This window comes from Pteropus vampyrus, unplaced genomic scaffold, assembly GCF_000151845.1.
Source record: "Pteropus vampyrus isolate Shadow unplaced genomic scaffold, Pvam_2.0 Scaffold227, whole genome shotgun sequence".
NCBI lineage: Eukaryota > Metazoa > Chordata > Mammalia > Chiroptera > Pteropodidae > Pteropus > Pteropus vampyrus.
In genome coordinates, this window is record NW_011889008.1 from 572,975 (window position 1) to 585,846 (window position 12,872).

Sequence of the window (12,872 nt, forward strand, 5' to 3'; positions counted from 1 at the left end):
AAAGCCTGGCAGCATCCTGGGCTTCCCCTGGTCACCCACGCCAGGGACCAGGGACAGGCCCTTCCCCACCTCCGACTTCAGTGCCAGCCACCAAACAGGGGGACCTCTCAGGGCCTCTCCCTCCCGCCCCCTCCATCCTGGCCTGGGCTCCTGTTCCCCGCGGGGAAATTCCTGCCCCTCGGAGGCGCCCCCGTTTTTGACTCTGAGCAAAAACAAGTTTGGGGGCCCCTACTAACAGTGGTCAATGTCCAAGATGGGGGGGGTTAGAGGCCTGAGATGGGGCGCCGGCCCCCGCCGCCACCAGGGGGCGCGGCTCTGGGAAAGAGGCGGGGCAAGTGCAGCGGGCGGGACCTGAGCCCACGCCCACGCCCACGCCCGCCCTCGCCCCGCCACCCTCCCGCCTCCGCCCTGCCCGCCACCGCGTGTGTCGGAAGTCTTCGTGATCACCGCCGTGCACCTTGACTTGTAGATATATTTTAATAGCAATAAATCTTTATTGGCTTTTTTTTAACAAAATCATTTTTAAAAACAGAAGCCTCCCTCTAGAAGTACTACTCCAATGCTTTGAAAATCATCTGTAACACTAACCCAATAAAAATAATGCAATTAATAAAGCATCAGATGAGCTGGGAAGTACAAATTTTGTCAATGGGAAAATACATAGAAATCTAAAAGAAGCTGCTTCTTGTGTTAAATCTCTCTAAGGCAACCGAGAGGCACGTCCTCTGCAAGTCCCCTCTCCTGCATGGACCCCACACTGGGGCCTGAGGTCCTATCTCTGTGGCATTCGCACGTCCAGGGGTCCCAGAATGGCTGCTTTCGAATCTCTCGGTCAAAACAAGTCTCAGCCACCACAGAGCTGGGTCTGCGCCCCCGTGGGGCCAGCCTGTCGGACTCAGTGGCCACAGCACCCGAGACTTCCTGCTTTGGGGGCCGTGTCGCCTGAAACAGAGCAAAAGTGTTGCTGCATTTAAAAGCCATTTTAATCCTGAGATTGGGGGGGGCACGAAGTCCTTCCGCCCCTGCACCCCCACCCCACCCCTGGGCAGGAGGCGGGAATGAGGGGCTGCGCCTGGGCCTCTGACCGCATGTGTCCGCCCTTCGTCTGTCTGTGTCTGGAGGTTTGAGTTCCAGGCCTCACAGCACAGGGCCTGCCCCCCACCCCCTGCAGCGCCCACACCGCAGGGAGCCGCCGCAGGACGGGCCAGGTTTCTGGGCATAAATCAGGTCCCAGTAGGAAGTGGCCCAGGAGCTTGATCAGGCAGCGGGAGCTTGACCCCACTGCACCCAGGGGCCCCTTCTCCTGCCCCTGTGCCCCCTACCTTCCTATCTCCCCTCCCCTGATGTTCCCTGTGTGGATGTGGGAGGGGCGGGGGACCAGGACAACCAGCCACCCTGTGGGCACCCAGTGGGACAGTGGGGGAGCACGGCGGCCGCTCCCCCCAGCCCGGCCGTAGTACCTTCCCTCACCCGTGGCAACACCTCCAGGAAGCCCTCCCAGAGGGCCCCCCACCAGTTACCACCAGCCACCTCCCTGTCTGCCTCCCGAGGAGGTGACCTTTCACTGGGGCTTTGGGGGTGGCACCTTCCAGGTGATTGCGAGCAATTGGGTGCTGCAGACAGGAAGAGCCTCTGCAGGCCTGTGAGAAGGGGCCCTGTCTCCCCCGTCGCTGAGTCTGTGGTGGGCAGAGTGGCAGTGAGCATGGCCCTGCAGTCCCCCCTGCTTTCTGTGCTCCTCGGGCTGGCTGGGGCCCTGCACGGCGCCACCCCAGGTAAGCTCTTCCAATGGTCTCTCATCACGTCCGTCCCCCACTGCGCCCTCCTCCCGTGCACTCGGCGTCCCCACCCCGGCTCCAGCCTGGGGACACCCCTTCCCAGGAGGGAGGAGTTGGGGATGCAGAGTGTGACTCTCCCGCAGAGCCTGTCACAAAACAGCCAGCGCCTGGCGTTGGTGACATCTGGGTGCAGAATGCCCACGGTTTTGATCTCTCTCTCTCCACCTGAATGTCAGGGACTTCCTACAATCTTTGTCATGAGAGAGCTTTGTCGCTTAGTTTGCTTTTTAAAACTGACCTATGTGCGAAGTTCTGCAGTCAGATGAGGGGCGTAGGTGGGCCGCGAAGGGGGACTCGGCAGGCGGATTCTTGTGCCAGAAAAATAAGAGCCACAGAATTCAGTCTGTTGACGAGCTGAGGATCGGATTACGTTCAAGAAGGTCTGTGTTTGCAACAGAAGCTGGGCCTGCTGAGACCAGGCAGACGAGGGCTGACTGGGTGTCCCACGGACAAGCCAGGACGAGCCCGCCCAAGAGAGCCACTGGAAATGGTGGGGAAGCTGAGGCAGCCAGGTCGGGACAGTGCCTCTGGCTATCTTGGGGACTGTCATGCAGGGGGAGAAGGTGTAGAGCCAGGGAGAGCGGGCAGGGCTGCCCAGCGAGGGAGAAGCCCAGCTCCACACCCAGGCTCCCGACCCTGCGTGCAGAGGCCGCAGGCAGCCCGGCCACCACAGGCCCTTCAGAACTTGCACACAGCCACCAGGGAGCTGGCGCCCTCGGCTGCTTTCGGCTCCCATGGGCGCCCGGTCTGCGGTGGGGCCTCTTCTTCCAGGCCACCATCCCCTGCAGAGGGGGTGTGGGGGTCTCTGCCCCTCCGGCCAGGCTGGTGGTGACGGTGGCAGGTCCCTCCTGCAGAGGTGTGGCAGTCCCCCCCCTACACCATCGCCCCAGAGAAGGGCTCCATCAGCATCACCTGCTCCACGCGTGAGCCTCTGCTCGGGGTCTACCTGAAGCAAAGTCACTGGCCCAAGCTGGCCAACGTGGTTTACTACGAGGACGGGAAGGAGCCCACCGTGGATGAGCGGTTCAAGGGCCGGGTCACCTTCTCGGGATCACAGCACAACCTGACCATCAGCATGCACCATCTGCAGCCAGCCGACACCGGCACCTACGTCTGCCAGGCCATCGTGCAGGACGAGGTCTGGGGTCCCGGCACTTTGGTCGTGGTGACAGGTAGGGGGAACACCCACCCTGAGACCACTCCACCCGCCTGCTGGCCAGGCCGGGCTCCGCCTGCCCCCATCCGGGCACCTCTCCTCCACACTTGCCAGAGTCCTTCCTTCCAGCTCCAGCCTGCCTCCTCCAGGGAGCCCCCTGGATTGCCCCTTACTTCAGGCCCCCTTCTTGCCCTGAATCCTGAAGGCACTCACGGACTCCCCAACTTGCCAAGTGTGTCCCTCTGTCTCTTCTTTCCAGACACATGCCAGGAGACCCGGCCGACACACTTCACCTTCCTTGTGGTCCTGGCTATGAGCTTCTTCTACATTGGTGTGGGGCTGGGGGCTCTGTGTGTGTTGATGAAGACAAAGGTCAGTGTGACCCCTTAGCTGTCTCCCGTGTCCCTGTAAGCCATCTCCTCTCAGGGAGCAGGGAGGAAAGGCGAACCCCCAAGCACCGGGCAACGGGCCAAGCCCCCAGCCCCAGGACCCACGACCCCCAGCGGCCACGAGACCCCACAGAGCCCAGAGTGGGGGGATCCCGGAACGGGAAGTCTAGGGAGTCGGGAGCGCAGGGGCAGGCACGGGGCCGGGACGCGCCCTGGCCAGACGTCTAAGGGAGGAGTAAGAGGAGGCCCAGCGTGCGCGATGCCTGGGTGTGACGGAGCGGGCACGTGTGTGTGAGCACGCGTGTGTGCAAGGGAGGATGAGGGCTGTGGGCCTGAAATCAGTGTGTGAGCGTGTGTGAGCTTGTGCCAGAGGTGGAAGGGGAAGGGACAGCAGAGACAGTCGGCCAGGCCCTGGTCACTCAGCTGTTTGCCCAGCTCTGTCCCCTGGCACCAGCCCAGGCCCCTCCCTGTCCAGGTCCCTGGGGCAAGGTCACCGCTATCCCCCACCCCCCACCACTGCCCCCTCGCCCAGGCTGGGGGCAGCTCAGGAGACCTGAGGGGCCGTGAACTGGCCTCATGCCAGCCTAGCCCTGAGGCGGGAGGCGGAGGCAGAGCCAGGCAGCAGAGTTTGACAGACAGATTTTATTTTTCAGATCAAGAAGCTCTGCCAGAGGAAGGATGAGAGTCAGGCGTGCGTGGTCTACGAGGACATGTCCTGCAGCCGCCGCAGCAACGTGTCCTCCTCCAACCTGTACCACTGAGCGGGCGGCCCCAGGCCCATGGCTGGGGCCAGCCCTCCTGGCGCCTCCTACAGGAAGCCCTCCTCGCCTGCCTCCCCCTCTCAAAGCTGCCCTGCTCACCCTGCCCGCTGCGCCTGGCACCTCAGAGCCACCAGGGAGAAAGTCCCTCTGTCCTTCTGCTGCTCGTCCCTCACGGGGCGGGAGTTGGTTTCTCTGTCTGATGGGCTTGAGGCCGGGGCAGCGGGCAGCCTGGCAGAGGGCGGGGGGCAGTCTTGCCACAAATAAAGTGTCCTTCTCCTCCCCCGACTCCAATGACCTCTTCTCAAGCAGACCTGGGCCCCTCGAGGCTCACGTTCTGGGCAGGGCGGCCTCCCCAGGAGGGGACAGGCTCCGGGGCCGTGTCCACCTCTGAGAGCAGGGCTGGACGGACGGCCAGCCTCAGAGACGGGCAGCAGGAAAGAGGAGTCAGCAAAATGTGCACAAGAGCAGGTTAGGGATGAAACTATTGTCACTGACCCGAGAAACGGGTGGAGTGAGTGGCGGGAGAAGACCCCCGGAACGAAAGAGGGAGAGGGGACTCTGAGGCACAGGTAGTAGGAGGGACCCCTCCACTGGGGGCCTGCAGCAGAGGGGGTGACGACAGCACTCCCAGGGTAGGGACAGTGCCCTCGTTAAAGAGCCTAAGCCTGGGCAGCCCAGGGACTAGCGCCTCGAAAGCAGAGAGAACCCCAAAACTCAGGTGACGTCAGGCTCCTCAGAGGCAGCTCTGAATTCAAGAAGGCAGTGGAGTGATTCTCCGAAGCATCAGACGCAGGCAGGGGGCGGGGGCACAGGAGGCACCGGGCAGCAGGAGAGGGCGCCTGGCCTCTGAGGAGGGCCGGGGTGGGCCTGGCGTGTCTGAAAGCCGGCTCCGGCCAGGACGAAGCGGCCAGGACGAAGCGGCCAGGACGAAGCGGCCAGGACGAAGCGTGCCGGTTACTGGGGAGGCGTGGCTCGCTCACCTTGGCCCCTACAAACACAGGGAGCCTGGAAGTTCTGGCCTTCGAGGCTTTCAGGTTTTCGGCAAAAGGAAAAGGGGCGGCGGTCGTGGTGACACCTCACACCTCCCGCCCCCACCGCAGGGGGGTGTCTGGCCCAGCAGCAGGGGGGTGTCTGAAAGAAATCCATACTCATTTCCTGCGGCTGCCATAGCAGAGTACAGCAAAGTGGCACCTTAATTAAAACAAGACATTTATTTGCCCACCATCCCCAAGGCCAGGAGTTCAAAGTCAAGGCCGGGTGGGTTCCTTCTGGAAGCTTGTGGCCTCCTCGCTCTGAAGAGCAGAGTGGCCCCTTCCTGTGTCTGCAGGGCTAGGTCCCCGTTTCTCCTTTCTTATAAGAACACAGTTGTACCGGATTTAGGGCTAGCCAGGGTGGCCTCACCTTAACGTGACTAAGGTTCCACTCACAGGTTCTGGGTGGGCGTGAATTTGAGGGCACACCATTCACCCCAGTATATTATCCCCCTCCCAGACAGACAGCAAACGCTTCAGCCCGAATGCGGGGCTGCATGGCAAACCCGCCTGGCCCCCAGTGGGGTGGCTCCCCGAATCGCTGCCGAACCCGCCTGGCCCCCACCACCTCCACCTGGGAGGTGATGGGAGGCGGATTGGGGGCTGGGGTATGGGGGCGCGGGCAGACCTGACCCCGGGTCACAGGCTCCTTTCAGGCTGCCACCCTGAGGGTTCACTGAAGCCAGCGCCAGCCCCTGTCCCACTTTGGGGACTTCCAGCCCTGCCACACACTGCGTTTGCTGTGAGTCAGCTTGGGGTCTCCTAGGGCAGGGACACCCAGCCAGGTCAGGGTCAGTGGGTGCTCAGCGGGAGGAACAAGCTGGGCCTGACTGACCGACGTCCGTGGGGCCACAATCAATTGGGAGTCCCGAGAGAGGCACCAGGGGCAGCGGGTTCTTGTTCCTGCGAACGAGTGACTTCTGCGTCCACCCACAGATACTGACCGAGCGGACCCTGCACAGGCGAGGTCCAGGTGCTGGGGGCACAGCCAGGGCTCCTGTCCCCAGGCAGCGGGCACCTGGGAGGCGGTCAGGGATCAGGAGTGGGGGCAGGGACTGCGCCGGCCGCTGGGCTCCCCTGTGTCTGGGGCCTGGTAGGGGTGCAGGGCGGAGGTAGCACGGGGTGGGGGGCAGCAGGTCACACACTCGCTCTGGGAGAGCGGGGAGCATGGTGACCCATCGAAGGGATAACAAGGTCCCTCCGACTGGGGACAAAGGCGGCAGCGGGCAGTGAATCTGCCCAGGACAGCGGTGCAGGGAGCAGATGGAGGCTGAGGGCCATGAGAAAGGTCAGCTCTGGAAGCTACTGGGGTTGAGGTCAAGGCTGGGCGGGGCTGGGGGGGGTGGGACAGCCGCTGCATGTGGGTGTCCTGGGAGGAGAGCTTCGGATGGACACTGGGCAGTGGCGGGGGTCAGAGTCCCTCGGGCCCCTCCCCGACGGGTCAGCCTGCAGGCCTGGGGCACAACAGGCCCTCCCCCACGCCGCTCCCGGTGGTGCAGAGCTGAGCTGCTGCGAACTGCCCACGGCGCCCTTGCTTGATAGAGGCTGCGGTGAGGCTGCGGCCCCCGCTGGGGGGCGTGAGAAGGAGCTGCCAGAGCTGTGGCACCGCCCACCGGCTTCTCACACCCCCGGCCCTGCTCAGCCCTAGCCCTCGTCCTCCCCGCATCCTGCTACCCTTCTGGCTGTCCTCCCACCCAGCCCCCCATCTGCAATAGTACCAGTGGCGCCCACATCCGGTGTCTTTCACAGCTCTAAATCAGGTAACCAGCTAGTAAGTACAATACGCTCTCCCACAAACCACAGCTACAGCAAACACATGCCCACAGCCACCTGCAGTGCGGGCCTGAGCTCAAGCCCTCGCTTCTGGGGGCGCAGCGCTGACGCTGGCCGGCCGGCATCCCTGTGCACCCTGCCCTGCGCCAGCCCTGCCCGCAGTCCTGCTGAGTCCAGGCACCCCCACAGACCCGGAGCTGCTCTCACCTCAGCCCCGGCCTCCAGACCCTTGGCCAGCCCCCACCCGCCGCTTGTCTCTGGAGGGCTTTTCTACCCGCCCCCTCCCCTCCCCCTCCTTCATCCTCCTGCCCCTCCCCCTTTCCTCCCCTCCTCCTTGGTCCCCTGGCTGAGGGCGACCCTTTGCAGATCTTCCGATTGCCCTGCTGTCTGTGGACAGCATCCAGGGTTTTCCTGAGCCTCCCTGGTCTCCTAGGAACACACTGGCCACCAGCAGGTGGCCCGCCCACTCAGGTGACACACCCTGGCCACCTGGGGCTCCCCTCCCTGACAGCACCTTCCTGTCCTTTAGGCCCAAGCCATTGGCTTCACTGCCATTTAATGTCATTTAATGCAGTTAGTCCTCACAAGACCACCAGGCCTGCCAGCCCCTTTCCTAAAACCAAGCTTGAGCCGGAAGGAGCCAGCTGGGTGGCTGGTCCGGCCACCTTGGTCCCCACCCCGATGGGTGGCCAGGAAGGAGGGCTCCCTTCAGGAGAGCCCCCATCCCTGTGGACTGTGGACCGGGGTGAAGGGGGGACCTGGGTGAGGGGGTGGGGGAGGGGAGTCGCATCCAGGCCGGGTGGCCCCAGCTGCCGAAGCATTTCAGGAGCAGCCACAAAACTGCCACCTCCCATTCAGACCCGCAGCCCCAGGACATGTGGGGGTGCTGCTTCAGTCAAAGACCTACAAGAGGGGCGGCGTGTCCCCACTGGGCAGTCAGGGCACGGGCCGGAAGGCCAGCGGCACACGCTGCCGGCGCCCAGCTGACCGAGAAGGGCCGGTTTCGGTGGCGAGACGCGGGGTTGGATGACACCGCAGGCACCAGCTTTATTGCGGGGAGCCCGCTTCTGCTCCTGCTCCTGCTCCCCTTCCGCTCGCCAGGGGACTCCGCACATATCAGAGCACAACAGGGGCCTCAGCCCCACATGCGGGACACGGTGAGCGGAAGCACGTTTACACGTTTTCCGCGCAGGAGCCCGACTACACCACCGTCACATCCTAAATCTGGGGTCCTTCTCGGGGCCGCGAGCCTGGATCACAGCCAGACCTGGCACCAGCCAGACCTGGGACCCACACACGCCAATGACCAAGGCAGCTCCCGGGCTGGGCCTCAGGCCCGGCACCCCAGGGCTGTGGCCGGTCTCCTCTCTGTGCTGACAGCTCCCGCAGTCTTCGGGGAGGGCCGTGAGGGGCGGGGCGTCCATGCACCCCATGCACGCGCCCCTCCGCGCCCTGGCCTGCCCGCAGCGCCCTCTTCTCTGTCCGCGGGAATCCTCGGGTCCCGGGGCAGGATTCCTCCATAGCACGGTGGCTAAGCAGGTCCTGAGGGGGGCGGGACCCCAGCGTGCGGCCCTAACCCACCAGGGTCCCCAGTGCGCAGCGGCCTTCCTGCAGAGCCATGGGGCTCCCCAGAGGGCCGGCTGCCCTCTGGCGGTGGGAGGGGGCAGGCGCAGGGACTGGTCCAGCCGGCGGTTCCTGGCGCGTCACACCAGGCCTGGAAGGGAGCGCCAAATTCATGGAGTCCAGCCCCTTGTTGACATGTGGGGAAACTGAGGCCCAGGGGTGGAAGCTGTTTCTCCGCGGGCTGGGCGAGGGTCACAGGCCAGTGAGACGGGCTCGCCAGCTGTCACCCTCTCCCAGATAAGTGAGCATCCCCACGACATTCCGTGACGGTTTGGGGGGTCCAGAGTTTGGGAACTTTAAAAGCCCACCTGAGAGGCTGGGATTGTCGGGGTCGTTATTTGGGCGTGCACCCCAAAGCCAGCGATGCGGGAGCTGGAGGGCACAGAGAGTGAGAGCCAACTCTTAACCGAGAACTCCTGAGCATGAGAGGGACTGGAGGCGTGAGCAGGCAGGTCGTGAACAGGTGAGAAATGACGCAGACGGGACTGAAGATGCTCAGCCTCTCTCGTAATTAAAGAAACGCAGGTACGGCTGCCACGTGCAGCCTTCGCCCAGGAATTAGCAAGAGTGTCAACAACCCACCGCCCACACGGCAGGCTGTGGGGAGGCAGACCCGCTGCTCGTGAGGAGAACTCGGGGTCATTGCCCAGAGGCAGGCCGGCCCAGGGCATGCTCACACCTCAGACTGGCGAAAGCTAGAGGGTTCGGGGTCACGGTTTGGTCCATTTCACAGTGCTCCGCAGGGGCCCGAGCCCTGCCGGGACTGGGACCGGGCTCCAGACTCGGGAAGGCCCCTCCTTCTCTGGGCGGCTGGGGTGGCCCCTGAGATTTGCCAGAGAGGAAGGAGTGCTGGCTTCACCCCCAGGACAGCCCCCTCATCCCTCCAGCCCCACGATGGACAGCGGAGGCCAAGTCCCCAAAACAAGTCCCTGGTTTCACCGGAAGTTTGAATGGCCTCTGGTGCCCTGGCCCTCCGGAGGCTCACCCACAGCTCGGGGCCTTAGACCACGTTTGGGGGTCTCGATGTCCCCACAGTGAGGCTGCCTGCAGGGTCTGAGGCCCCTCCAGGCTCCTGTCCCTGGGACTCGCGTCTGGGTATGAAAACTTCTGTAATCAAGCCGGCCACCTGGGCAGTGGGCCTGTCGCAAACCTCGAGGGTCTCAATGTGGCCTGGGGAAGCCTCGTCCCTCAGCAGGGTTTCCAGTCTCATCTCCGGCCTCCAGCTGGTCCCCGCGCCCCTTCCCCTGGGACTGTCTCCCCGGGCTGCAGCCAGTGCTCTGCCCCGAGTGGACGTTTGCTGTCTCTTCCCAGACACCCTGCCCCAAGACCCTAGGACCCCACCGCCCTGGCCTCTGGCCAGTACCTGAAGACGCAGGTGACGACCTCCGAGGCCAGGCGGGAGCCTGTGGCCAGGGCACCAGGTAGGGAGCACAGTCGGCCCCCGCCCGGACCTTCCCGCCTCTGTGGTTGTTCACGTGCCTGACTCCACTGCGCAGCCCCCTCCTGACTCCCCACCTCCCGTTAGAGCCCCCCATCTGTGGTGCTCGGCTCTTTCCTACCGAGGGTGCTTTCACCAGCTGGCCGGCCTCTGGCCGTGTTGATCTGAGGCCCTGGGCACCTCTGACATCATGGGGCCTCTAAAGCAGCGCTCCCCAGGCCCCCTTCACTCCTGCCCAGATTCAGTCTGGCCGCTGCTCCCTCCCAGGGGTGGGCACTGGCCTGGACAAGGCCTAGGAACGGTCATGGGTCATACTGGGCAGAGTTGCCCAAAGAAGCCACCGTGCCTGGGCCCTGAAGGGTTCCTGGGGGACACTGCTCTGGGGGGACTCTGGCTCCTCCACAGGATGGCCCTGCAGGGGGCAGGCGGCGCAGTTCTAAAGGGCGGCTCTGGGTTCCAGTGATGACTGTGTTCAGTCTTATGCTATCCTTCCCATCACTCAGCTCACACCCCCGGGGCAATAGCATCGCTCCCAGCCCACGCTTCCTGGTAGATGCTGGCTTCCCAGTGCCAATCCCCGAGTCGGGGCACCTGCCAGGCGTCTGCTTGTCCGACAAGCCTCCTGGGATGATGACTCGGCTCATGTCAGAAACTCAAGAAAAGAATCGGGGGCCAGGAGACCCGCAACCCAGCACGCAAAAAAGGTTCCCAGAAGGACTCAGGCCCAGACCAGCCTGCCCCACCCCCGTGGAGAGCTCCTCCCCCACACACCTGCTCCCCTCCGGCGGTGTCCCTCCCTGACCTCCCCTCCCACCCCCCCCACACACACCCCGACCCCCTGCAGTCTGAGAGGAAGGGACCGGAGGGGAGGGTCGTCGGACAGTCCTCACCCCAGTGTGCCAGGAAACAGAATAGTCCACTTTTCATTTTTTATATTTTAGTTCAGATTACTAACAATTTACACAAGTAAAAATAAAAGGAAAATAAAAATCCTTATTAGAAATTTTAATAATGTAAACATGGAATGCCTCTTGCTCCCAAGTATGTTTGAAGCACACCGCAAGAGACCACAGTAGTGTAGTGGACCCTTTCAGTCACGTGGTCCCCGTGCTGGCACACGGCGTGTGATCATGAGTGTCTGGCCGAAGGACTGACTGGGTGAGGACTGTGCTGCTCACTCACTGACGCTGGAGCCCAGGACACACGTGACACGCATGGGGACCTAGCTGACCGAGACCATCGCCCGGGATAGCGCGGCCTCCGCCTCTCTGACCCCTCTGCCTCTGTTGGCTTCTTCTGCAGGTACCCTCTTCTCATCCTGAGGACGGTGGCACCTTTCCCTCCCAGGAAAGCCGGGGCGCCAGCCTTGACGTCACTGCTGCCTCGCCCTGCAGGGGACGTCATCATCCTTCTCTTTCCTTACAGTTCCAGGCCCTGCGATGAGTGATGAGTGACGAGTGACGGGGAGGTGATTCCTGGGATGATGAGGCAGGAAATATCTCAGGACCCAGGGAAATGGGGCGTGGTGACTGCAAGCCAAGATGCACCTAATTCTGCTTTAAAAACACCGTGGCTTAGGAAGACCTTGCCGGCCAAAGCCGTGAACCACGATCCTTACAGGAGTTAGAATCGCCCAGGCCCACAGGTAAGTGTTAAAAAAAAGGCTTCCAAAACCCCCGCAGTCCAGCGCCCAGCATTCTGAGGGCCTCCCCAGGTGGGGGCAGGAGGAGGCAGGGGGAAGTGTGGGGGAGGGGGATGCCATCCAGAGTTCCCAGAGGCCTAAGAGTTGACTTTAGCAACGCCATGTGTGACACAGACGTGTAGGTAATCTCATTAGACCAGCTACACTTTTGCTATCTTATCAGAGGGTTTTAAACACAGAGCTGGGCGTTTGAAAATCCCTTTTCCATATAGTAATCCACTTTAAATGTCCTCCTGGAAATTACCCGTGATAGTACATTTCTAATGAAATGACACTGTTGGAAACATTTTTTAAGAAGTCAACCCAATTTATGAAAAAACTGAACAAAAGATTTGCCCTTCTCAAAAGAAAAAAATGCTTAGTGTCATTAGTCATCAGGAAAATGCAAATTAAAACCGCAGTGAGGTACCATTTCACATCAATTAAAAACAAAACAAAAGTGCTGATGAGGGTGTAGAGAGACTGGAACCCTCACACACTGCTAGTGACACGCTAATGGAAACAGCCATGATGGAAAAAGAATTGTCGGCTTCCTGTAAAACTAAACACACTGCTATCCTTGGACCCAGTCCTAGGTGTCTGCCCAGAGAAATAAAAACACGTTCACACAAAGACTTCAAGAAGAATGTTCCTAGCAGCTTTATTCATGAGCCAAAAACTGGAGACAGCCCAAGTGTCTATCAGCGGGATGGATAAACACACTGGTGTGTTTGCCCTGGGCCACCGCTCGCCATCATAAAGGAACCACCTGCCAACACACCAATGGGCATGGGTGAATCTCAAAAAACGTTACTGCTGAGAGAAGCCACACACAGGAGCACGTGCTGTGTGACTCCTAGAGCAGGCGAAACTATAGCGGAAAGTCAAAACAGTAGCTGCCGCTGGTGGGCAGGGGCGGACCCGGGATGGCAAGGGCACGAGGCAGTTTCCTGAGGCGATGAGCATCTTGGGTTACGCAGCTGTACGTATCTGCTAAAACTCAGCGAACGTGTGATTAAGATTAGCGCACTTACACATTTAACGTTTAAAATCTACAAGCAAATACTGCATGCTAACGGTATGTGTGCTGCAGTGTCAGTACTGCCGTTTGCGACCTAGTCACGTAAGAGTCACAGGTTTCGTAGGACGGCGTGGTGACTTGCCGACCAGCAGCACTTCCGTGGG

The 12,872-nt window shown here is 61.7% G+C and overlaps 1 protein-coding gene across 1 annotated transcript; it reads left to right on the forward strand.

The window, feature by feature from the left end:
• The first annotated feature begins 1,555 nt into the window (after nt 1-1,555).
• CD7 (CD7 molecule) lies at nt 1,556-4,419 on the forward strand. The gene is made up of 4 exons (XM_011373655.2): nt 1,556-1,772; nt 2,690-3,007; nt 3,251-3,363; nt 4,034-4,419. The coding sequence occupies exons 1-4, from the start codon at nt 1,703-1,705 to the stop codon at nt 4,139-4,141; spliced, it is 609 nt and encodes a 202-aa protein (XP_011371957.1). The 5' UTR covers nt 1,556-1,702; the 3' UTR covers nt 4,142-4,419.
• Nucleotides 4,420-12,872: the final 8,453 nt, after the last annotated feature.

Coding starts and splice junctions, on each gene's coding strand:
- CD7 (XM_011373655.2), top strand. CDS start 1,703: ATGGCCCTGCAGTCCCCCCTGCTTTCTGTGCTCCTCGGGCTGGCTGGG. Junction 1,773..2,689: donor CCTGCACGGCGCCACCCCAG/GTAAGCTCTTCC, acceptor TCCCTCCTGCAG/AGGTGTGGCAGTCCCCCCCC. Junction 3,364..4,033: donor GTGTGTTGATGAAGACAAAG/GTCAGTGTGACC, acceptor TTTATTTTTCAG/ATCAAGAAGCTCTGCCAGAG.